General features: G+C 36.6%; 1 protein-coding gene across 1 annotated transcript in view; it reads right to left on the bottom strand.

Annotated features, from left to right (window-relative positions):
• The window catches only part of LOC140685378 (tRNA (32-2'-O)-methyltransferase regulator THADA-like), a 68,103-nt gene that overhangs the window by 13,166 nt on the left and 34,971 nt on the right, over positions 1 to 19,966 (bottom strand). The window contains exons 20-22 of the mRNA XM_072973985.1: positions 17,551 to 17,709; positions 15,833 to 15,990; positions 7,994 to 8,103 (exon numbers count right to left, since the gene is read on the bottom strand). Coding sequence (XP_072830086.1) covers positions 7,994 to 8,103; positions 15,833 to 15,990; positions 17,551 to 17,709 — 427 coding nt within the window. The remainder of the gene's footprint in view (positions 1 to 7,993; positions 8,104 to 15,832; positions 15,991 to 17,550; positions 17,710 to 19,966) is intronic.

The raw sequence follows: 19,966 nt of genomic DNA, 5'->3' as shown, positions 1-19,966 counted from the left end.
AATATTTTTCTCAAATATGTATTTCTCAAATACATATCTCTAGTAAGAATGACCAATGTCCCTGTCTGCCGAGGACAGAGGGGTTCCCAGAATGCTGGATTTCCATGCTAAAAAATTGGAGGAGTCCCAGGGCATCCTATCTCTAACTCTGACCCCTTCCCTCTCCCAATCTTTGGCCTGTATTTCCAACTGTCTGCTGTCCCACTAGGCATCAACATCAACTCAAATTCAACAAGTCTAAAGTATTATCCTGCCTCGCATCAGGCTCTTCTTCTTACCATGCTTATTTGTTAATGCATTAATTATTCTTCCCATAACTTGGGGCAGACAGCTCAGAAAGTAGACTTTTTTCTTGGTCTTCCATTTCTGCCTTATAAGTTATCTAATTTATTTCTCTAATATCAAAGATTAAAATGCTAAGCTGGAAGTTCCTCTAGGAACAAGAACCATGTTTTACTAATATTTCATCCTCCTACAGTGCCTACCTATTATAATTTCTTACATACAGCAAGTGATCAATGTACTTCTGTTGAACTGCTAATCTCTGAAGCAGAATGAAGTTCAAAAAAACTATCTGGATTCTATTGCTGGGTCTGTCACCAACTAGTTGTGTAGCTATGGACAAATCATTTGATTCTCAATGCCTAAGAATGAAAATAAAATAATTATAAAAATGCTTTGAAATTCAGTGAGATATTATCTGGGTTAATATTCCAAACAGAAAAAGCAGTGACCCTAAATTATGCAAGTACCCGAAGTTCCTGATGAGACTGTCCCCCAAATACCTCATCATGGCCCCACACAAGCCCGGTCCCTTGTTCAGGTCTTCACATGCCTTTTTTAGTTCTACAGAGTTAAATGTTTTCAATTTAGATCCTAATAATTGTCTCTAGGTTCACAGCAACTCTGGCTTACCACATCGTATTCTCAATGGTTGAACAGTGTTTCTAACATGGCATCTGGCACAGTAGATGTTGAAGAAATCATTTGTTGAATGAATAAATAAGGACCAACGAGTGCTGGAGCCAGCTGCTGCCCATTAGCTATGCCTTCAGTCAGGCAGATAATTGAAAAACTAGGTGTAGAAAAGGAGGGCTGAAATTTTAAAGCTCCTCAACAGTGAAGTCACTGTGCCTATAAAAACACAATATTAGCCTAACCTAGAGTTCTGACTATTCAATGAACCCTCTGTCTACTCCCCAGCAAAAAAAGATTACTTTATAAGGAAACGATTTCAAAACTCCAGAGCTGCTGGTGTTTATGATAATGAAGGGATTGAGAGGTAAAAACGGAACCACACAAGGCTCCCAAGAACAATGTGACCAACTCTTAGCTGTTTGTTTTGATTCCTCATCACACAACGCAGGGACAGCAAGGAAAAGGGGAGGTTCCCGAGTAACAGGGTTCGTGGTTCACTGTGCCAGCTCCAGGGAGACACCAGCCACAACCACGCCCACTTTTGTCAGCAAGAGCCTCTCCACTAAAACAGAAGACATCCTCTCTGTCTGAAGGCTCTTTTGTTTTATACAAAAAAAAATTAATACAAAATACACTGCATCTTTACTCTGACTACATCATAAAAACTGCAACTTTCTTACAAGGGCTTCAAACTCTTCATAAGCAACCCTCACTAAATGTTATTATCACAAAATACTCCTAAGAAATCAGTCTAGCAGTTCTAAAGCACATTTACTAAAAATGTATCAAACTTCCTTCAGTCTTTCATACTCCAAATCCCCAGACTTTCCCAGTCAGAAACTAGAAAGCAGCATTGCGTAATGAGTAGAATGCGCAGAACTGAAAAAGCCTTAGAAAGCTGAATCCTCTTATTTTATCAAAGAGGACACAGCAGCCCAGAGGGGTTACATGGCTTTCCTAGCGTCAACAAAGCTGGTCGGTGGTACTAGGCTCTAATTCATATCTCAATATTCTTTCATCTACACTCTGAGGGATGTGGTGGTTAAGGATCGGGGTATGGGAGGAATCAGACCACTCTGATTTTCCTGTTCATCATAGTCAAGAAGTAGTAGAAGTTTAAAAGGAAAAGAAAACAAAAACAAAAACAAAAAAACCCCTAACAGGAAAAGGGGCGGGGGGTTGGTCTTGTTTGTCTTTTTTCTATGCTAAGTGCTACTGCCTGAGTCGTCACCCAAAGTAACAGAAATGAACAGGCCAAGCCATAGCTGGTGTTTTAGGTCTTTGTGTTGTCTTGAGGAGATCACTGAAGCAAATTATTGTTCTATAAACAGATTAGTCCAATTTCTCTCCACAAAGCTATCTCACTGGTGGTGGGTAAGTATTCTAAGATAAGCATAAAAACCCAGACCGAAATCAAATTACATACGCTGTATACCCAACTAATTGGTCATTAGACTATTTTGTACCAATAAATCAGGTTCCCTGACTACAGAATGGCTTTCCGATGGCTTCGTGCATCTACCTAACTGTGGTAACACAGAGCTATTTTTTGTTGAGTTCTGATTATATTACTTATGTTACTTGGAAAATGTTACCTTCCTTTTCTCAAACTCTTTCAGTATGGTTATTTTTCCTTAAAGATTTTTCCAAATCTTTATTATTTCATTAGCTAAATTTTCCACTCCATTCATTCTTTGGTCAAGTATTGTGTTTATTATTTCAAGGTTCATGTTTATTATTTCAATTAAACTAAACAGTGACAGATGTGCAGGAAGGTTCTGTGCATGTGCACACACATTTAAAAAAGGGAACACAGCCCTGAAGCATGGGGAAATTTTAAGCTTTAAAAATGACTTGCCCAAATGAGATCCAGTGAGAAAGCTACATATCAACAGAAGCCATCTTAACCTCCCTCACCACTGTCAAACACTGTTGAGGTTTACTGCCAGCTAAAACATCAGGGGGCTGTTCTGAAGCCTCGGCTGCAGGCATACGTAATAAGAATGACCAAGACTAAACTGAATTACCAATCAGAAGGCCATGGGGAGAAGGGTAGGATACGGTGGATTAAAAGAAGTGGTTAGAAAGATGTACCAAATTGTTGGTTCTCTTAATATTTAACATAACCATTCTCTGAGATCAAGGAGAAAAAAATTAATATTAAAAACTCTGGGAACTTTGCCAACAAAGCTGAGATAGAATTTACTCACTAAGAACAAGATTCCTCTGTTATTGAGTCTAAATGACTCAGTATTACTATGAGAACTTAAAAAATGAGTATTCAAAGTTCCAGAAAGAAGGTAACATCTGACTCAACTATGGAGTAGACTTAAAAATAAAAATTCAGGGGTCACAAACCAAAGACACAAAGATTTAGACTTTAAGTAATCCACTAAAGAAACGGGAAAGTTAAAGGATTTTTTTTCTCTTTGTAAGTATTAATATGGCTTCCCAGAGTGGATGATCACTAGTTATTCTTTAACTATTAATACTTCAAATAAAATTCATAGGACATTCAGAAATAAAAAGTGTCATATTTAGACACATTTACCAAAGAAGATGGAATTAAAGGCTTAGACAAGATTATGTACTTTTTATTTACAGTTGAATGACTTTTTCCCCAAATCTCATACATTACATTCTAGATTTATTTCTTGCTCAATTGCATATTCTTAAGAGATCTGGTCTTTCATTCTCCAGTAAAGTAGAGGGAAATTATTTTTTCACCATTATATTTCAATTGTTCATAAGACGTGTTCTGTTGAATTTGAATTGTAGTAGCTATAATTAACTGATGAAAGTTTAAGTACATATTTAAATTACTTCTGTCCACCATAATTGTTGACATCCATGAGTCAGCACTAGCATTTTATGACAAAAAACAGCTAAATGTCAGTAGTTCACTTTTTTAGGCCAATAATGTGAAAATGATTATAATTAGTGTAACAAATATTTGTAGGTTAAGCTATATTTCAGTAAGCAGAGCAATTCCATAAATTGAACAGCAAGACAATAGCAACCTACCTTCTAGATTTAGAATTGTAGACAACAATTTAATCCCCTTAGAGTTAAGCTTCTAATTTATGGGTGAATTAATGAATGGTAGATTCCCCAGTTTAGCACTCTAGTTTAGGATTATGTTCATTTTCATTGAAAGAATAACTTAAAATACTAAGATCATAGAGAGAAAATAAGCAAATATGAATTTCATCAGAAACTCAAATTTAGAGTTGTAACTTTAATGCACTTAACCACTCCAATCAAATGCTTAAGCAGGTAATTACGAACAGGCAGATAATTGTGTTTTTTAAAGAGTGCATGAATATTTCATCAAACTCTAAACAGAAAGTACCATACAAGAAAATCAGATTCTAGAAAATTAACACAGCTTGTGCCTGTGCGTGCACGCGTGCACATACTCAAGTGTGGCTTACAAAAAATTCTCAGAAAAAAAAGAACAGTGTCTGCCATTCTTATTTATTCTTAGATGATTGTTTAATACTGAAGTCAGTTTACATGTGAAGACATTTTGAATAATCCTATTAAAAACCAATTCAAACAAATGTGGCTCATGTTTAACTCTTCTGTTATTTATCCATTAATCTCTTTAAGTGCTTCCTTCCTTAACACAGCTGTAGTTCAAGAGGTGGCCAGCAGTTGGCCTCCATTTTAGTGGATTTCCATGAAAGCCCAGATTTCTTTCTGCAAACTTTAAAAATGCTGTCTGCCTAAATAACTTTTTCATAACTTAAGTGCTTATAAAAGGCTTTCAGAATGATCCAAAAGAAACACATTTTCTTTTAAAAATAAAAACCAAACAAAAGGAAGCCACACACACTGTAAAGATGTTCTCTGTGAAACATTCTGTTCAGCAGATCTGAAATGTCTCCAAAGGGATGAAGAACCACTTGGTTTGGAAGCAACAGTTGGGAACTCATAACAGGCTGGTTAAAAGCCAACAGTGACAGCCATAAGGAGATCTTTAAAGCATATTAAGAGTGGCTGAGATACCAGGCACTGGGCCTTGCCTAGTCTCCCCACTTAATCTATTTGGAATGCCTTCAACTGTACTTTCAACCACATAGTACAGTTGTTCAAAAGCCTCTGACCACGGTCCTCTCTTCTTTTTTCCTTTTAAGCTCTTCCCTAAAGACTGCAATCCTACTAACTATGATGTTTATGAAGACAGTTCATAAATCTACATCTATGTTTCTGTAATATCACCCAAACTAATCCCCTGTCTCCAAGTTCTGACATATATTTCTGCCAGGATATGCCACCATCATCTACACTCAACACATACAAAACAAATGTATTCATCTTGATTCAACTAATTACCTCTTTCAGTCTCCATGCCTTTGTTACCATCAATCCCATTTTTCTGGTCACCAGAAATTAATCTGCAGGGACAGTCGTGGACTCCCTGGTGACACATTCAGTTTGGTTCATGTGGTAGATTACATTCTTCAAAGATGGCCAGTGCAGTATCTCCCAGCCCACACTTCTTTCTACAACATGATCTTGCCACTTCACCATGGTAAAGTCTAATTCCTCTCATCTTGAATCCAATTGGCCTTAAGGCTCACTTAGAACCAAAAGAATGTAACTGAAGCAATGCTATGAGACTTCCAAGCTAGGTCAGAAAAGACCACACAGCTTCTGCCTGTTCTCTTGGAATACTCTCTCTGGAGGATGCCAGCTGCCATGTAAGAATTTCAACTACCCTAAGACTGCTATGCTGAGAGGCCACGTGTAGTCCCAACTAGGCCCTGTCTTCTAGCCATCCCATGAAGGTATCACAAATTTGAGTAAAGTTGTCATGAACTCCCTAATCAGTTCATCTACCAGCTGAACACCACTAGCTGAATTCAGTAAATACCCCAAGGAGAAGAATCACCCAACTATGCACTGTCTTAATTCTCGACACATAAAATCATGAAATGAAATAATCCACAGCTTCCTTTCTAAGCATTCAAAATATCACACATAGAGTTTTTACTCTGTGGGGGGCTGAATGTTAACTGAGACGCCACTTCCCTCCCTCCATTCCCAGAGCCACGGTCGCAGAGCAAGTTCTCAGCACCTCAGCTCTGATTGTTATAACTGATGCTAGGCTCCCCTCACTTCAGTCTGTCATTACAATCTATCTAACATAATACTTCCAACTGAAAAGCTACTTTAATGCACCAATACCATAACCAATGTCAATCTCATAATGTTTTACATTTGTATTAAGTTTTATAATGCAAAAGGGTCTTCGTAAATATCTGTTTTACTTGATCCACATAACAAAAGCCAGAGAGACTTGGCAATTAGGGCAAATAGTCTTTATCTTATTTTATAGATGAAGAAATCAGAGGCTAAGGAGATTAACTTTTGTACACTCTCGTTGCCAGTAAATAGAATGGATATAAGCAGTACTAAGACTGTGTCATAATCGCTATTTCTCTCTTCCACATGCCTCCTGTGATCTATTTCAGATCAGAAATCTTCAATGGCTCTCTCTGTCCCTACTACAACAAATCTACTTTCTAGGTATCCATAATTTGGCCTCCATCTATACAATTACTTGGCATTGCCTCCTAACTCTACTGCCATCACCACCATCACTCCACTCAGACTGACTTAATTCCTCACCTAACAATATGCCATGCTGACTCTAGCCTCTGAATATTTGTTCACAAAGTCTCCTCCTACCAACTGAAAACTTACTCACGCTCTAGTCCAAATTCCACCTCCGCCATTAAGCCCTACCAGCCTACCCTTGTGGCTTTCTCTCTCTGCTATTCCTATAGAATTTGTAAATTTTACCCAAATTTTGACAGTTATATTCAGCTAACACACATCCATACAGGCCAAGATGTTGGGGGCTTATAGCCAGTGTCTGTTGTGACTGATGAGTACCCATGACATACCATTTGTTAAATATTTTGAACTTCATCCCTGCTTATTTCCCCAACTAAACCATAAGCTCTTTGAGAACAGGAACACTGTCTCATAAAGAAGTATTGTATCCTCCAAACCAAGCACTAAGTACTAAGCACACAGCTAGTGTTCAATATATATATTTGCTAATTGATTTGAAGGGAGTGAAGTGTGTTGTGTTGTGTTGTGTTGTGAGAAAAAAAATATTCTTAAGTCATGTCTACACTGGAAAGAAAGTTGAAAAGATAGCAAAATATTTTCAGGATCAGCAGTTTAATGTCAGGGACATTTTTTTATGTACCATTTAAAGATATTCTGTGCAGGCCATAACTGCCAAAATGTTTTATAAATGTTTTTACCAGGAGTGTGAAAAAAATGTTTTAAAAATATTCAAGGAGTAGATGTCTTAACAGCCCAAAATAAAATGTTTGCTGAGGCTACAAAGCTGGCAGAACTCTGCTTCATTTCAAAAAGTTTCCAGGCAATGGAAATGTTTTCCTGGAAAATACTACCTTTTATTTAGAGAACACTTAGTCATTAAGTAATTTAAGGTTTCCTCACAAGCTCTTTGGAGGAAATCTATTATATGAATGAATGAAATTATCGGCACCTATAATGTCGAAAAAAATACATTTGTGTAAATATATGAACTCTACCTAAGTATTTTTCCAAGTAAGGGGGAAAAGTCTTTTATACTTTCTGGTCTATTTACTGTTCTCTCAATTTTTTCTATGAGATAAAATTACGAAGAAAAACAAAATCCTTAAGTGTTTCTCTGTCTGTAATATACACAAATCCAAAAAATTAGAGGGCTTATTTTAGTCCACGTGTCAAGTAATTTTCAAACAGACAAAACAGTCATTTCATTCAGTGAAAATAAATGGTAACTGAAAGCTATTTTTAGCAAAATCTTTTGAGTTTGTGTCAAATCACCTTTCAATGAGAGAGACCCAGTTTGGACATTTTGCTCCATCATCTGCAGTAAATCATACAATGAAACCTAAGAAAACAACTTTTCCAAGAGTTCTGAAGCCAACTAAGTCATATTCTTTTAAACATCAAAAGACACAACTGAATTCTACTTGGAGCACGTGGTTTGTACATTTAGTCTTTTTAAAATGTACACAAAATGATATTTGCTTTCTTTTACCTGTTAAGTATTTCAGTGAGTTTCACAAAGCCAGTATAAGCCAGTTCAAATGCTCCTCTGTGCCTGGACTGTAGAAGGTGTTGTTTAAAGTAAGCTCCTATTTCTTTTACCTTCAAAACAAGATCGAAAATAAATATTCAATTTATGCTGACATTGACAGATGTATTTATGTTAGTAACATCATTTAGAACTCAGGTCTAGATGCCCATCCATTTAGCACCTACTATGTGACAGGCAGTATTTTAAGCATTTTTATAATTCACAATTAATTCCAATAATTGCATGAAATAAGTGTTATTATTACCTTTTTTAAATGGGGGAGGGGGGAATGAGACCCAGAAAGGCCAAGTAACTTATTCAAGATCACACAGCAAGTAAGTGGTAGACCCAGTACATAAACCCAGGCAACCTGGCTCCAGAGCTGGCCAGGGTTAATTAACTGCCACCCTTGAACTGCCCTCCCTACACCAGCCTCACGAACCTCACTGTGATCACTCTGTTAGCTTGTACCATCCAGCACCAAGAGCAAATCACACACGGCGACAACCCTCACACACCTAGGCCCAGGTGAAATCATTACCTTTTTTTCTCTTCAAAAATTTTTTTTCTGCTGTAGTTGAAATACACATAACATAAAATTTATCACTTTAACCATTTTTAGGTGTACAGTTGAGTGGTATTCAATATATTCACTCTGTTGTGTGACCATCATCCATCTACAGAATTTTTTCACTTTCCCAAACTGAAGCTCCAACCCATTAAACAATACTTCTGATAATTACCTTTTAGAGATACACAAATGTTATTGGCCATGCAAGATTTAGTGCAAAGGGCCTCCTGAAAATGGACAGGCTTCCACTCTGAGTCAGAACCATGGAACTTTCCAGAACGCTACCCAAACGCTCTCTTACATGCTGCCTTTCTCCATGCAAGTTTAAACAAATATAAAATATGACAGTGTATCTTAAAGAAGACATGACTAACAATTAGCTGTTGATGAGGTTTTGTACAGCATTACCTGTTAAATTGGTTGGGATGAATGTATTTTTATACCATTAAAATCTGGTGGCTGATAAGCTTTAGAAAATTCAGATTTTGTATAAAACTCAGGACCAAAGCTACAACTGGCTCTCTCTTGATCTCTTGATCCAGGTCTCCCCAGGGATCACAGAATGATGAAAAAGCAAGCTAACCCAAGATAGCTCAGATATGCTTATCTAGAAAGTTTCCACTTCAGCACAGTGACTAATATTTCAGCACACATTAGAGATGATAAACAGTAGAAAGAGCAGTTAAATATGTGACCACAGGCAACTGTCTCAGTTTCCTCGTCTATAAACTGGGAATAATAATAGCACTTACCTCACAGACTGTGTGTTAAAAGGAGTTAATAAATCTAAAAGCTCAGAAGAGGCCCGTAACTTATAAACCAATTCAGTTCAGTGTAAGCTCTGTCTAGGTTTCCAAATACAGAAAAGGTAAAGACATACTCTAAACTCAAAGTTTATACAATTATACTAAGATGAGTGATAACATTTAAAGAAATACGAATCAGATATGAGATCAAGAAAAAATCAAAAATGGAGTAAATAACAGAAGTTTTAAAATGCTAACACTTCAATATCCCCAAAGAGTGACATGTCATGTTCTTCAGCTAAAGTTTTCAGGTGAAGATCTGATGACACCCCTAAATTTTAATACCTTTTATAGGCCACATACTAGTTGTCAAAAGTCAGTCAGGGTAAGCCTTATTATTCTACCTTCAATATGTAATTTCAGAGTATATTTTGAACAGAATTATCACACCCTAAATCTGACTTTAACCCCCAAGACAGACCTGACGCTCAATAACCCTACAAAACAGAAAGAAGAAACACCACTTAACTAATTTGTTATGACCATCATTTCTATTACTAGAGAAATAAAAGAAGATTTCTAAAAAAGGTATTTTAAGCTAGAAAGAATAAAAACAGGAAGCCACAGAGACGGGGTCTAATATCCTTATTTTTTTTAAACGTTACAGATACTAAAACATACTTCAGGAAAATGTAAATGTTACTGGTAAAGTGCTTTTCTGTGGACTTACAGAGGTTCACAATTTAATTCTTAAGCAAAGATCAGATTTGCGTTGCTTCCTTTATCTTAACACTCTTCAAAGGGGCTTAAATCAAAAACATATAATAAAATCAAAGACCTCAGAAGCATGACCAGTGGGTGGTCTCTCGTCTCAAGGGTAGACTTCAACCCTAGGTAATCTTGGCCTCATAAAACAGAATGAGGTTCTAAGGGCACAAGTGAGAGAGAGTTTTTCCTCGTTTCCTTTTTCACTTAATTTCCCAACAAACTCACCCATGTTAATACCCAGGCTTATTATGAACTTCTCCCTTTGAAGAGGGTATAAAATTTCTGTTAATCAGACAGTAAGTACTTCTTGAGCACCCTGCCAAGTGCTTAGCAGCTTAGCTCTGGGTAGACCCAGAAGAACAAAACAAGGTGCCTGTCCTTAGAAGGCTTTCAGTTCAGAGAAAACCAATAAGCTGGATGGTCCCCATTAGAAGCTTAACAGTGTTAAGAAATGAAACATCTTTTTGCCTTGAAATAAATTATTAGAAAAAGCTTCATGACCAGACCTTAAACAGGATATACTTGGGTGAACTAATATGGAAACGGATAATTAACATAAGAAGAAGCTAGGATACTAGAGTGAGCAAACAAACACTTATTAAGTACCTGATACCTGCCTGACATGCTACTGGGTCTTTTTATGTGAATGAAAAAAGACTATACATGAGAGTGATAGTAGACCTGGCTGAACGGCCTCGAGGTATCATACCAGAAGGCAGCAGAAGACAGGGCTGCAAGGTAGGGAGGTACCCTATCACAACGGGGGGGGGGGGAAAGAGACAGCAGGGGCAATGCGGTCCATGAGCAGATGGACCGGGAAAAGAGGCCATGCTGATACCCTCCTCTTGGATGATCAGACTACAAGGAACATACTTAATGCTGTAGAAACTTATGACAAGAGTAGAACAAGTAGAATGTTTAAATTTAACTTAAAAAATAAAAAGTCCTCTGAAAATTCAACTTAATTGCCTTTCAATCTATTAGATACCACTAAATTCCTATTCAAAGTTCACAAAAACTTTTCTTTTAATATGCATGATGTCTTCACAAAATATTTTCTTAATAAGTAATATATACCTCAGAATTTTTGAAAGGGAATTAAGGTACAAAAAAGAACCAAAAAAAGCACTGATTTCTATTTTTAAAATTAAATTCTGGTCACTGTCTCTTTAAGTTTAGCATAGCCTTGTTCTAACTTTTCATAAAACCTAAGTCTATAGGCAAATTAGCATGTTTTATGGATTTACAGGGTGTAAATTTCCACAGGGAAGGACAGCTACATGCCATCTCCAGGCATCTATAATTCACCAGCAGACTAAACAGAGGAGCTAAGTGCTCATCTAGAATATAAAATCCACAAAGGGCCAATGTAAGTACATTTTCTTATTTATCCTTTATCTATATACTAAAGAGAAATACAGTATAAAAATCAAAGCCAATTCCCTTCACCATAAATTAGAAAGGCCAAAAAGACTGAAGTATATAGGTCAGACACTTCTACAAAGAGCATGCGTACTGGTTAAAATCAGGGAATTCGAAGCCAAGAGGGCTGTGTTCAGGAACTCTACTCAGGCTCCTTACGAATACAGGCTGATAAAGCAACAGAGTTCCTTCATCTGTGAAATGGGGATAAAACTAGAACGTACTTCACAGATTATTCTCAGAAATAAATGGGATGATGCATCTAAGCATCTAGCAGAGTACCTGGCAGAGAGTAGCAATCAATATTGCTAACTGTCAACTCTTGTTTTTATTTTGTGTCACCTAGTAGTAAGACTTAATCCCTAAACTTTAAATTTTACTTTAAGACACAGCCACTTTTTATAACCTTGGGAATGTCAACAGGAGATTCTAATTCCATTTTGGTTAAATGGAATAGTTTATAAAAGTGTACACTACAGTAAGATAATTAATGTTTTAAACTGGACATTCTCTACTACAGTGATTTCTTACTAACACTTGGGATTTCTTCAAAGCCCAAACACTGTCCTCCTACATAATGATAACAAAGGCAATGGTTTTCTGGTATTCAGACATCTTCCTACCAGAATGTTTATTCTTTGCTTTCTGGCAAATTCTTAACCATGTGCCATTTTAACAACTGCCCTTTAGTCTGACTTTTTAAAATGAATTTCTGTCTTGTATGCTCTATTATATTTCTAAACCCTTTGAGGTCAGAGAACCACATGTTGTATTTCTTAATGTTCCCAGAACACCCTTGTAGTAAAGCAGTCAACAAACAGCTGACAAAATGATGTGATTATATGCTCAAGTTCATTTTACAGCTTAAAGTGCTAACCTGCATTCAGCACAATTCAATATATACTTATTCACAATTTCTAAAAAATAAACTTTGGTAAATACAAAAGACAATTTCTTTTAAGACTTATGCATGCTAATAATCATACATCCCATTTACAGTCCATTAACAAAAATCTAAAACAGCAACAAAAGGTACTGAGGGAATGTGTAAACCCAGTTAGCCACATACATCATGAAAATTACAACAGAATCTAAAGTAGGAGTTTAAAAAAAATTGCTGATTTCTAATTGTTGATAATTATTTTTATTCATGTGATTTCTGTGGCAATAATTACTAGGAAGGGGAAAGCAGATCTGAAAAAAAAAATCTATCCAAAAGCTTCTTTTTAGGAATATTAGGGAAAATACATAAACATATGAACTGATAGTCCAGGTAAAGGAAGTTGTTCAAAAAAATCAGTAGGTACTGGGTATCCGATATCCCATGGAAGGAGGACCAACAATGTATCAAGCAAAAGCTCTACATCAGCAAAACATCCAGCTTGAAACCCAGACACACAGCAGTCAGAAAGCTGTGAGATAAGGTTGCACGCACTGCTCTCCCTTTAAGATTCTCGACTTACATCCCTCAAAGCTGGTTTTATCTCTGCCTCCTGTACAGGGACACCATGAAAGAACCTTTCATTATGTGATTACAGCGCAGGAGGAAAAGTCAGACGTGCCTCTGAATGAACACATTTTCCTCTTGGTGAAGTCCTGGAGGACACACTGCTTCACAAGGAGTCATCTAGGGAAAATGGATCGTTTGCTAAAAAGTTCAGTAGCAAGTTGCCTTACTGTACTATTGCTTGCAAAAAGCTGGTTGGCTATGGGAAGTAGGGAAAATTAAATTTTAAGAAGTTCAAGAAAAATTAAATGAGCAGTTCAGAACAAAGGCAGCACTGTGTTGTGTCAGAACACAGGCTGGGAGGCAGAAGAATTGGGTTCCTGTCCGAGAGCGGCCACAAACCAGCTTTGTGATCTTGGGAAAACCAGGTAACATCCAAGGGCTGCAGTTTCCCCTTGTGCAGAGGAGCTGGATAATATCACCTCTGTGGCCCTTCCAGCTCTAAGAGCTTGTGAACATAGCACTGAATACTCAGAATCATAAACAAGCACCAGCTCTGCTCCTTGGACAGCAGCAAAACCCCCTAAATCGTAGTCTCACTACCTGCTGACCTGTTATAAACTCGGGATGGGCTTTAAGGAACTGAGTTCCAAAAGAAATCCTCCCTGCTGTCTACATTCAAGACCTCAAATTTCAAACTGTATAGAACAACTTCCTTCATCCATCAAGGGAAAAACAGATCACAGTTATGACTCCTGGGAGTAAGAAATCCAAGGTCCAAATTCTCCTCCACAACAGGGAGCACTGCCTGCAAGTCAGTTCACTGCCTCTGTCTCTGCTGGTCTTCTGTTGTCACATTCACCTACAGTGTTGACTCTCAAATTGGCAGCTTTGCCACTAAGGGCACAGAAGATCTAGCGATGCCAGGGCCACTATGCCCTTGGAAGGAAGGCAGACCTTAGGCATGGCCCAGCCACTACAGTGTAAATTACATTCTTCTCTGTCCTTTCTCTTTTTAACTCTTAAAAGTACTAAGTATATGGGGGTGTTTTTAAAGAAATTTCATGGAGCAAAATTTTATGTTTAAAAGTAGGAATCCTCTAGTAATACGAATAATACTAATTTCTTGATGAATTTAGATTTTCATTGACTAAATGCTCCTAAACTGGGGCTTTTTTTTTTTTTCAGTAAAATTCAGCATGATCAAGACTAAAGTTTTCCACAGAGCACAGGGTTTCAATGTCAGAACAGTGCTATCACATACACTCCTGGTCACTCATTCAGTCACTAATTTCTTCTCACCATGTGCATGGCGACATGGAGAAATGACTGGACCGCATTAGAATGGAAACAGGTATCTTACAGAAAGGAATCTATTTCTTATTTAAGAAAACAGTCATTAGATAAGTTTTTTGGTTTATAGGGGCCTCTCTTTGTTATTGTTGTTGTTTTTACAAACATCTCTTTTATTTTATAATAATTTCCAGTTTTAAAAAACATTCCCAGTTTTCACATGGACATCCCACATAACTTCGTAAGATCTGAGTGTTGTATAAAAGGTGTCAGGGCAGAATGATTTTCACAGGAAGCTTTCAGGTCTTTCTCAGTTACAGTAAAAGCAAAGTATGTTTCCCTTGTTTTTTTTAAAAAAAAAAAAACATTAGCCAACAAACCCCCGAAACTAGATGTTTTAATTTCTCCTTGAAAAGTTGAGAAGTCAAGGGGCTCCAGCACATGTTTACTTCTTAGTAAGAAGGTGAACATCAGTGAAGTCATCATTAATCATAGCTGGATTCCTCAGCAAAGATGTTGGCATTGGCACTCTAGCCAGTCACCAGCAATGACTGCAAGGAACTCTAGGACACTAACGCCTATTTGATTTGGAAGAGAATAAGGAACATAATGATGCCGGCAGCGGCCTGTTCCCCTTGCTGTTCTCCATCTCAGAGCCTTGCAACATCACAAACCCAGCTGTTAACCAGATGTAAGCACATCAGCCACAGAGAGTGTGAGAATAAAAATATTCGCATTATTTCCATGGAACTAGTCATGTGGTTGTTACAGAAATAATCAGCATTACCAAACTACAATATTTGTTTTGTTCTTAAATGCTGTAACACCCTATGGGAGAAATTACCTTTATTTGAAAAAGGTTAAAAATGAAAGTACATGTCATATATCTTTCCTGGAAGATGGTGGGAAAATAGATTTGTTAAAACCATATGGAAAGGAAGGATGGATCAATTAAAAACAGAAATCTAATAAATCTAAAATATTTCCAAATGAAATGCTTGTGGTAAGCTAATTTCTTGTAAACACTGCACTCAAGTCACTTGAACAGTCCCAGATGGTGAACTAGCTTTGTGGTCTTAAAATAAAAGTCAGCCAAAAAAAACCAAAGTAACTATGACTTTATCATCAATGTGGATGGAAACATGAGATCCATAATCAACCAATATACTACTTTTTTTTTTGCAAATTTTAAGAGGCTTGTGGAGTTTTACTAAGTAGACAGTTTCATGTATTTTTGCATTTTAAATTTGTGCATGTTAAATGGAGAAATAAAAGTTGAAACAACAACACTGCAGTTAAAAGTAAGGTAAAATTCTAACATTATTTATATAACTTAGAAAAATTAAAAATAGTTCTAAAAATGCCACACTTTTGAAATGTATCGCAAGGTCTAATTTCTACAATTTAATGAACTTTCTTTAGCTGACATCTGTAACATTTCATTCAAGAAAAATGTTTTTTTAAAAAAAATTTTTAAGTTGGGTTATAAATAAAAGTTTGTGATTTTTGCTTTGACCAGAAATTATACCAGGCAGAGTAAACATCTACCCTACCTGCTCCACTGTCAATAATCCATCAGAAGGTCCTGGCACAGGCTGCATGGGCAGAAGCTGGCACAGTGAGCCTAAGAGCAAAGCGACTTCCTTCATGCTTCTCCAACAACATACCAGCACCATCTGAGCAGTTACATCACATGTTTTTCCTTCTTTACCTTAAAAAAAAAAATCTATTGCAACACTAGACACTTGATTACTCATAACCCAGGTTTCTTAGAACCAGCTTATTCATAATTTCCCCAAGAATAATCTGCTTGAACAAATCAATCTGTCATGTGCTATATTTATTCAGGAATATTCAGGAGAAAATCAGTAACATTTGTTGAGCATGTGCTATGAGTAGGAATCACGCTAAGTATTTTTTTTTAATATACTCTTTGTAAAGTAAATTTCAAAATAAAATACAATACTATTCTAAAACTAAAGTCTAATCTTAGTAAACTAATGAAACAAACTCTCTCTGCCTTTCCGTTATTCATACAATATGATTATAATAAATATATTTCATTATTTGTTTTGGTGAGGGTGGCTCTATATGAGTAAAGGAGTAGAATAGGACCTTCAGAATCAAAGGAAAATACAACTTCTCTTTCAAAATATATTTAAATTCCATGGTCAATAGCTATAATAATTCTTACTCTCTTTTTCTAGCTTTAGGAATATTTTAGTCCTGACATTAAAAAAAAATCCAAAACAAACTCTTAAATTTAAAAGGCAAGTTAATAAAACAATCTTAGTCTTTTAAGAGCCCACTACACTCAAAGGATAAATGTGCGTACACTTAAGTACATAAAATAAGTCCAAAACAATGTACACTAAAAAGGGAAGCCATGGGATTGGGGAGGAAATAAGAAAATAAAACAAAATTAATTTGTTTTTAATTCATATTTATCTCTGTATTGTTTGAAACTATTATAACAAGCATACATTTACGTTATTTTGTGTAATTAAAAAAAATCACAGAGAAATTTTTACAAGACAATATCCCCATCTAGTGGAGACTGTTGAATTTGTTATAAATCAATAAGCTATCACTGCTTCTGATGATTTTTCACATCATTATAGAAAATTATAAAATAACTAGTGAGCAAATGAGCAGGAAGAATTCGAATTCTGGAGGCTTGGCACAACAGAGCAGCTCACATTTCATTGAATCATAAAGTTTGTTTCCTTTAAAAAGCTGCCTGCCTGGCTAAGAGGGCCCACACAGCACAGAACCATACTGCTGGGAGAAGCAGACTGCTGCCCAGACCCAAGTTCACTGTGCATCACTGCTCCTGCATCACCTGGCTGGCAAGACAGGTTTCAGCACTCAAAGGCTTTTCTTTTTTTCAATGTGTGTTTTTTGGGTTTTTTTTTTTTTTTGAGGGGAGAGATAATTAGGTTTATTTATTTATTTTTGATGGAGGTACTGGGGATTGAACCCAGGATCTTGCACATGTTAGGCACACATTCTACCACTGAGCTATACACTCTCCCCTCAAAGGCTTTTTGTTGTAGCATCTTATATACTGCACTGGGCCATACCATCTTCTGGTAAAAGTCATAAACTCATTCCCCAAAATAAATTATTTATAAGCTCAAAAAAGACTTTATTTTCTAGAAATGTCCTGCACACATATGCAGCCCCTGATTCACTACAAAAAAAAAGGGCATTTTTCACATTGTACTTGTCATTTAAACACTGATTACAATATAAATTTTATATATGCTACCTTTGATTTCTGTGGAAGCATCAATACTTGGCATACTGGCATTCAAGTCCTCCAAATCAAAGCTATCACATTCTTTCAATATTTTGGCTTGATTGAAATAATCATTAGTATCTCGTGGCTGAATCTCATTCAGAATCGTCTGTAAGCGGCTTGCTGACTCTGAGGGAGAGAGATGAGAGTACCTAAAGCCCCAGTCCCATATCACACGCAGATTTCCCTTGGGGGTATTTGCCCTCAAAGAGTTTGTAACTTTCAATACCTGATAATTAGTGCTATTAGAAGGAACTCACAAAGTGGATGCTATGAAAATTATTTACGTAAAATCTTCCCATGACACTTGAGTGTACTTTTAAAATATAACATATATCTTCAACAGGGTGAAGATAGGAGAAAAAAACACAACAGAAACTATACACAGGACAAAGGCTGCCATCTTATTTATGCTACTTTTCTTAACATTGTCAAAGAATCTCAAATACAGTGCACAACTGGATGAAGGAAGAGCAATAAACTTCGATGCATTTTGTGTTAACGGGTAAGAAACCCCACCACCAACAGAAACAACCTTTTACAAGCCCAGGAGTATCATGAAGACTCCTTCTTTGAAGTGCAGTATATTATATAATATACTGCTTTCTAAGTATGATTTATAGTCCTAGTATTATATTCAGCTTCATTTTTATTCCTTAAGCACTCACTGGATTAGGAAATGTAAACTCCATGAACGCAATGCTTTCTCCACTGCTGAGCTGCCAGTGCCCAGAACAGAAACTGGCTCATGGCAGAGGTGCAGTAACATGGGCTGAAGGAATTTATGGATGACTAGGTAATAAAGAGCTAGCCAGGCTCAGCGTTTTAAAGAAAAAAACAACACTAGGTAATCACCTGAAACCAATTAAAAAGTCAAAGAATGAGTATTTACAGTATACCTATTATATACACTTACATTTTAGGTACTATGGGAATTACAAAGACCCAAACTGCTATCATAATTCAAGTAACATCTTATGCTCACTTGTGGCTTCCATGAAATTTTGCCAAAAACAGATTTTGACAGCTGTGAAAAAGTAACACCAGCCCAAATGGAAATCACAGAAAGACTAAGAAAAAAAGGGATGATCAGAATAAAATTTTAAGATCACTAAAGTATTTTAAATAAAAGGGAGCAGGGAGGGTGGGCAAAGCACAAGGGTTAAGCCACCCATTCATTTCTGTGGCTTTCAGGGGAGACTTTTTTCAAAGAATTCAGAATGCATGGCAGATAACATGGGAAAGATACAAGAAAAATGGAGACAGTCAGAGGAAAAACAAAAGGCAAAATTAAGGAAAAGTCAGTGGGACATAAGCAATTTCTGAGACCAACAGATATTTTAAATTTTTAACTAAGGAACAGAATTTTAGCATACTCTGATGGCCCTACCCACAATTGCTGACAAACACTCAAGATTTCCCATCAGAATATACTGGTACTTGCCTGATCCAGATATTAGCTATATGACTGGATGTTCTTTATTCCCATGCACTGTTTAAGTAGGAAAACTAAACCAACAAATTTTTGCATTTAAATTATCAGCCAAAATAAATAAGTAACTGTGTCTTGGTATCATGAATCATCACCAACCTTCTAACTCATTTTTAGTAAAGAACAAAATGTAACATTTTCTATGCAACTACACAACTCTAGGTTACTTTAATTATCAGCACAAAGTATTATACTGTATGATGCACTGTGTGTTTATGATATACTCAGTTTGTTTTTTAAGATAATCCTCTCATTTCTGCTCCAAAATGCATTCGCCAACTTTATTTCAACACCAAATGCAAATTTACTTTATGATTTTCAACGTGTTCAGAGGAACACTCAAGTTAATATATACACCTTTAACAGTCATTTCCTTCCAGTCTGTTGCAGTACAGGTACAGTAATCCCCCCCTTATCTACAGTTTTAGTTACCCTCAGTCAACCACGGTCTGAACTACTAAAAGGAAAATTCTAGAAATAAACAATCCATAAGTTTTAAACTGTGTGGTGTTCTGAATAGCGTGATGAAATCTCCCATTACCCCTCTCCATCCCACCGGGGCTCGCCAACATCATAGTCTGCAGCTAACATCCAACTATCGGCTTGAAGATTCAGGATCACCTGATGCAGATAATCCTTCTGACGTATCTCCAGGAGGTCAACAGCAGCCTAACACTGCGTCACAATGCCTACGTCACTCACCTCAACTTCACCCTCTCATGCAGGCATTTCATCATTTCACATCATCACAAAAAGAAGGGTGAGCACAATACAGCAAGATATTTTGAGAGAACAGAGAGAGGCCACGTTCACAGAACTTTTATTACAGTATCTTGTAATAATTGTTCTATTTTATTATTGATCATGGTTGTTCATCTCTTATTGTACCTAATT

Source organism: Vicugna pacos, chromosome 13 (assembly GCF_048564905.1).
Source record: "Vicugna pacos chromosome 13, VicPac4, whole genome shotgun sequence".
Lineage (NCBI taxonomy): Eukaryota > Metazoa > Chordata > Mammalia > Artiodactyla > Camelidae > Vicugna > Vicugna pacos.
Note: the sequence above shows the minus strand (reverse complement) of the source record. Positions and strands in the feature narration are given on the sequence as shown.